This window comes from Pelecanus crispus, chromosome 7 (assembly GCF_030463565.1).
Source record: "Pelecanus crispus isolate bPelCri1 chromosome 7, bPelCri1.pri, whole genome shotgun sequence".
Lineage (NCBI taxonomy): Eukaryota > Metazoa > Chordata > Aves > Pelecaniformes > Pelecanidae > Pelecanus > Pelecanus crispus.
This window is the reverse complement of record NC_134649.1, coordinates 9,909,627-9,916,336: the sequence shown is the minus strand read 5'-3', so window position 1 is coordinate 9,916,336 and position 6,710 is coordinate 9,909,627. Positions and strand designations below refer to the sequence as shown.

Sequence of the window (6,710 nt, the reverse complement as noted above, 5' to 3'; positions counted from 1 at the left end):
TCCAAGAGAAAGTGAGGGAAATATTTTCCTGAATCACTGAAGTGATTGATGTCTGTGCTATACTGGTGATAGCTTGAGGTTTCAAACCCTGCTGTGCATGGGAGATTACTGTGTCATTCTGAGCCAGACTCACCATATACAGAAGAAAAAAACTGAGAAGAAACTGGAAACTACCCTGTTCTACTCAATGGGTTTCTGCAAAACTGTGATGTCAGAGCAGCAGCATACACATTTTGGGGGACTAGCTAGGGTTAGCAATATACTGACGCCAGAGCTGTATCACAGTCTAGATAGCTTTGCTGCAGCATGATTAGGTTCCATGCTATCCTGACATGTGGGACTCGAGCCCTGTGCTGGCCACCAGGCATGCAGCTTTGCTCATCTTCCATAGGCCTGAGCATCAGAGTGTGCCCAGGACTGGAACAGGCTCACTGCCATCCCTGGAGCAAAGAAGAGCTGTTGGTGTGTGGGTCTGCGAATGCCTTTTGCTTTCAGAGAAGGAAGAAACGTGAATGAGAGGTGGGTCAGAAGCAAAGGGATGAGGAAAGGGATGGAGAAAGAGAGGGGTCTCCAAACATCAAATTGCTTGCTGCTCAAATTGCCTTTGCAGTGGGGTGAGGTTCTCTACAGACACGTCCTGACCCTCTAGCAAGATCAGGTTGCCTCAGGAGAAGAGGTTTGTAAGGAAAGAGTGGGCTAGGCACCCCTGCCCCTTCTCCCAAAAAATAATTGCTTGACCAAAAATTTGAATCTAAGAGCAGTTGTTGTTACCTGTCATGAAAGATTCAGATGGTATCACACATCACTAGCTTGGCCCCATATTCTCCATCCCATGTTATGACATGCTGACTGCATTAGCATTGTCTTTTATACTAATAATGTCTTTTACAGCAGAACTCCCTGTGGGGGAAAGAAATCTTTGAAGCTACCCATTCAAATCTTCAAAGCAGGACCTTGAAGAGCCCTCACAGAGAGAGTGTGGGAAAGTCTGGAACAGGGGATAATGCTGTAACTCTGGCTTTCCCTTTCTCCATCCACACTTGTACCACTGTTTTGTTCCCACTTTTTGCGGTTATGTAAAGTTTCCTGAGTGCTGAAGAAAGTTTATCCATTCTTTCATCCTGTTGGAAACGTCTACCAGTTTCTTCAAAATTTGTGAACCAGAAATAACCCATTAACCTGCAATACAGACTGCAGCCTTAACCCCTGGCAATGAGGAGATTGGGGTGGGGGAAGATGGAGGTGGTGATGGGGGCTGCATGCTCCTCTTCAGGCATGTTTTTTCAAGCCAAATGCCGGACCTTTGCTAGCATACACCATTCTCAGCAGTTTGTAAGCCAAATGCCAAATCTTTGCTAGTGTTTCATAGCAAAAGTCCCTAGGAAATGCCAATTTATGCTGCTAAAGAATGTGGTAAAAGCTGGTAGATTTTAGTCGTGGAATCATACTATTTAGAGAAATAATAAACCACTCAAGAAGACATGTTTTCTCCCCTTGAGCAGTCGCGTTTTCATTTCCGCTGTGACATATTCCACAACCCACACACTTATTAAGTCACTAGGTTTTTACAGGAACTTCTGTGGTAAAACCAAAAAAATTCCATCAAAAACAGGCGATACAAAACTGTGTGCATGTCCTGTGGCTGCTCATTACTGACCCTGATTAAGAGCGGTGCACTGCTCTCTGCAGTTTCTTTCTAAATGGAAACTGCTGAGTTCTATTACGTTTATTACTTAGCTCAAGATTATCTGCAATATGTGCTTCATGAATCACATCTCGGACCAGCCCAAACCAGGGTTGCTCATGTCTTGCGAAACATTGCATCTTCACTGCAAGATCAAACTGAGGAGGCTCTCAGACCATTTTTGGACAGGATTGATATTACCTCTGTAGCTGTTGCGAAGAGAATTTTCAATGGGGTCATGGAAGAAAAATTTGCTGATGGAAATACTAACTGGGGACGAATTATGACCATATTTACATTTGGAGGTCTTCTCACTAAGAAGCTTCAAGAGCATGGTGTTCAGCTGACTGGAGAGGAGAAGGAGCAGATTTCTTATTTCATCACAGAGTACATAATAAATAACAAAGCTGAATGGATAGATGCGAACGGTGGCTGGGTAAGTTTCTCATTTTCCACCAAAGTCTAGATTAGAAAATTTTCTTTAATTAAGGAAAAGTATTTTTTCAGACACTGTCAAAATAATTTTATTCAGTGTTTTATTTGGTGCTTTAATACCTGATGTCTGGAATGCCTCCTTGAGACTTACAGTGAAAGTTTTTCTTCTGCTTTAAACAGAACAATGCTAAAAGACAACTTTCTTCATTAAAAGGCACTTTCTGTACCTGTAACAGTCAAAACCCTGGAGTTAGTCTTGAATCATAGGATCATACAAAAATGCAGGGACCTTAGGAAATCATCTGGTCCAGCCTCCTGCTCAAAGCAGGTTAAACTAAGCACGCCATTAAATTTCCCTTCATTAAATCTAAAATTAAGTGGCATCCTAAGGTTAGTGCAGCAATTTTGCTTCCACAGAGGAGCTGGTCCCAAAATACTGAAGTTCAAAGTAAAGGGAAAAATACACAGGTGTGATCCTCACAGCTGAAGTCAGTACTGTACAGGAGCAAACCACAGCTTCAACAAAGGCAGTGTTTAATCCCCCAAATCAGTTTTACTTTAACAAATTCACAGGTAAGTGCAGTTGGGGTTAAATCTTTTCTGTCTGAGTTTGAACTGAGATAATCCTAGAACTTCCATACATCAATGGTCAATGCTGAGAAAAGCATTTGTCAATATGCGGATTATTTTGCCAGGCTGCTGAAATTCCCTTCTGCCCGTAGAGGGGAGGTCCCTTTTGCTTTGCAGAGTTTCATCACACCAATACCTTTTTCTTTTGCCGTTAGGGGAAGCTGAGAATCAATGACATCAGAGCTAGTTATTTCCCTCGTACTTTTTTCCTTCACCTGTACGTAAATGTTACTTTCTCTTTCCATCCCTCTCTCGTCCCACTTCTCTTATATTTCCTATTTGCTATTACTGTTTTCCCTCACTTGGTTTCTAGTGTCTTTCTTTCCCTTTTTTCTCTTTTTGCTTGTTTTGATCCTTCTCTGTCTGGTAACAGTAAAAAAAGGTGATAGTGAGTCATGGACACTTGATGCATCAGATTTATTGTAAAGGCTTCTCTCTCCATCTCTTTCAAATAGAGTCAATTTTATTTAAGAAAAGTATCAACTCCTGGCAACATTCTGTCATAATACGTGGCTCATCATAGTAGAATAAGGAGGCTTAAAGGAATATATTTGTAAGTGTCTTACTACATCAGAAACAGTACTTGTATCTTCCTTCAAGATGTGGACTCAGATGATACAGTTCGCATTCGTTTTTATTTACACAGGGAGGGCAGAGTTTTGACTTGGAGATAAAACAAACATTCAGCAAGGTGCAGCTATTTTCAGCTACTGTTTTTAAAGCCCTATTCATCTTTTGGAGGGAGAGCTCTGAAAACCCGTCCCTCTATGCACAATAGTGTAGTGCTCTTGTTAATCCAACACTAGCACAGTGGTGTACTTTTCCTACAAGTTATTTTTAAGCTGTCCCTAACTGTGCATGTTCTTTTCCACAGGAAAATGGCTTCCTAACAAAGTTTGAAAGAAGATCACTACTATCTTTCTCCAGAATTACAGCCATGTTGATAGCTGTTTTTTCCTTGCTCAGAGAGTACTACTGAAATAAATGGACCTGCCATTCATGTATAATCTAGATATTGCCACAAGCTTCATTGCTAAGCTTTCCTCTAAGCAATATCAAGAAGAAAATAATTTTCTTGCATAATTTTTTTTAATTTATTTGTATTTATTTTTACTAAATACAATGTTTAATGTGCTATCCTAATTGCCACACCCGAAGATGAGATGCCTCCCAAGAGGAATCGACACAGCATCATGCAGCAATTCAAGTCACCCTTTCCAGGCAGGACTGCTTCGAGAGAGAGGTCATCCTCCACATCCAGCTCTTGGAATCTCTGTTGCACCTCCATGAAAGGACATTGTTTTACTGAAATACAATCCAATGGGTTAAGAAACAAGTTTTAACGTCATTTGTTTGTAAATGAAATACTACTGTAATGCATTTTATTGCAACCTTTGTATAAGCAAAAGGGGGGTGGGGGGTTCTGTGAAGAAAAAGGAAATGCAAATTCCAGTGTAAAAGTGGGTACAAATTACTGACACAGACTAATAAATTTTTATGGGAAGAACAATTTCTGGAAGCTATCAACTTAAAAATGTGCACTCACTTACTATTAATGCAATGGTATGTGTTTCTTTTTTCTATTTTTTTAATTGCTTATACCTTCAGTAAATGTTCTTTCAAATTTGTGTAATGTAGTCATCTGGCTGAACTTTTTTAAACTAGATGTTTTAAAATAGGCAAGTACAAAATATTTTAAAAATGAGACATTTGTGTAAATACACTAATATTTTTGAAAAATGTATTAAAAAATGTATTTTAAAGTCTTATGATTGGTCTCATTTCTTTCAGAAAAATTGGAGGATGGGAAAAGGTCTACCTGAGTAAGGTAATTCTTACAAAAGCTATCATAATGCTACCGGAGAATCCAAGTAGTATATGGGTTTGACCTGAAGTCCATGGATGTCAAGACTTTCATTTTCTGTAGTACTTCTTATGGGCTCAAGCTGCGCCAGGGGAGGTTTAGGTTGGATATTAGGAAAAATTTCTTCACGGAAAGGGTAGTCAAGCATTGGAACAGGCTGCCCAGAGAGGTGGTGGAGTCAGCATCCCTAGAAGTGTTCAAAAAACAGGTAGACGTGGAACTCTGGGACATGGTTTAGTCTAGTCTACCCTTGACTGGTTTACTGTGGACTTGGTAGTGTAGGTTAATGGTTGGACTGGATGATCTTAAAGGTCTTTTCCAACCTAAACGATTCTATGATTCCATTATCTGGTAGCTTATATAAGAAACAGACAGCTTGTGGCAAAATAAATGAACTGGATCAGCTCTGATGACAGTAATTAGCGTTTTGGGATACACTGCAAACTCAGCAAATTCACAAATAGGACCTAGCAGATTTCCAGGCTTTTATAGTCTGAGACAACTATTGTTTTGACTCAAATTCCATTTGCTTTCAAATGTTAAATAGTAGTCCTTCAAGAATTCATTCTAGAAGGGTTTTCTTTAGCTGTAGTGACTCTCCTACATTAGGGAACTAAGGCTGGGTGGAGGCAAACCAAATGTGAGGCAGCAGTGGGCCTGTGGCACACAAGAGCATTATTCTCAGAGACAAATCCTCTAGACAATCAAGGCTTCACGATACTGGGAGAATGAACCAGCCTCCTTCTGATAATGGTTTCTCCATCTTTCACCTCAACGTAAGAAATTTTTTACAGTAAGAACAACCATTTACTGGAACAACATCCCCAGGGACATGGTATAGTCCCCATCGCTGGAGGTTTCCAAGATGCGACTGAACAGAGTGCTGGATAGTGTCATCTAGGCTTCCTTTCCCATCGAAGTTTGGACCAGATGAGCTTTCGAGGTCCCTTCCAACCTGGGTTCTTCTATGATTCTATGCTGTAAGTTGGTGGATTTAACTACAGAACACAGACAGACATTAACATTTGCTAGAGCCTGTATTGCTCCCTCTCCCTCCCCAATGAAAACAAAGATTCTTTAGCATGTATAGGTGGACTTTTGAGATAAACTTTGCTGCTTTTGAAGACGAGATGGCAGCTTCCTCAGGACAGGGGGCTGCTAAAGGAAAATGCCCATCCCCACACCACCTATGGAAGTTCCTGTCAGAAATGACATTTTAAAACATATTTTAACATATATTTATTTGCAGTCTATGTCTTCATGATAAGAACAGTAATTCTTACTTAGTTCCTTTTCGTGCACTACTGTAAGCACATACTGGAGCGGCTAACACCAGTCTATTAATACCACGTTCACTTCCTTCTACACTAATCTAGTAACCTATTTTATAGTGAGGAGTAAATTTTTAAGTTAAATATAAGAGGCTAACCTAGCCTTTTCAAAATCTAGGTGATGCAATAATTTTAGAACTTGCCTTCATGGTAAGGCCTGGGTTTAAACAAAAGAAGCCTGAATCATTAATGGTCCAGCGGGCTCCAGATTATCTTCACCAGGACAAAACCTCCATTTGCTCTGCATTTAAGAGCAAGAAAAGCAGTGATGAGATGTACCACCCAGATTCTAAACATAATAAAATGTCTGGAAACAACAGGGCTATTAGCAAAGTCTTATAAAACAGCGTAGATATGCTTTGTTAACCGTCGTGAAGTTGTCTATGCATGACATGACACTGGTGGAGTAGTGTCCCAGGTCTTGGGGCACTGCGGTTTAAGGGATCCTTACAGCTGTCAGGCGACACACAGGAGAACACACAACTGTTTCTAGAGCAAAAGATGAGGTCAAAGAGCTGCCGAGTGGGACAGCTGGTGACTTAATCAATGCGCACAGTAGCTAAATTGAGAAGTCTCCAGATAACCACATACAACAGATTTATGAAAACCAGTATTGTCCTATAGAAACGTCCTTTTCTGCACTTCAAGACAGGTTGGGTCATTAAATGTGCCAAAAGGAAGCCTCCAGCATCTCCCTCTGGACACGGCCACGCAGGCCAGCACACCCAGCACACCCTCCCGTGCGCGCTGCTTCACGCCACCTCCC

The 6,710-nt window shown here is 40.8% G+C and overlaps 1 protein-coding gene across 1 annotated transcript; it reads left to right on the top strand.

Annotated features, from left to right (window-relative positions):
* The first annotated feature begins 1,700 nt into the window (after window positions 1–1,700).
* Window positions 1,701–3,728, top strand: BCL2A1 (BCL2 related protein A1). Its single transcript, XM_009480301.2, has 2 exons — window positions 1,701–2,120; window positions 3,624–3,728. Exons 1-2 carry the CDS (start codon window positions 1,701–1,703, stop codon window positions 3,726–3,728), a joined length of 525 nt encoding a protein of 174 aa, XP_009478576.1.
* Window positions 3,729–6,710: the final 2,982 nt, after the last annotated feature.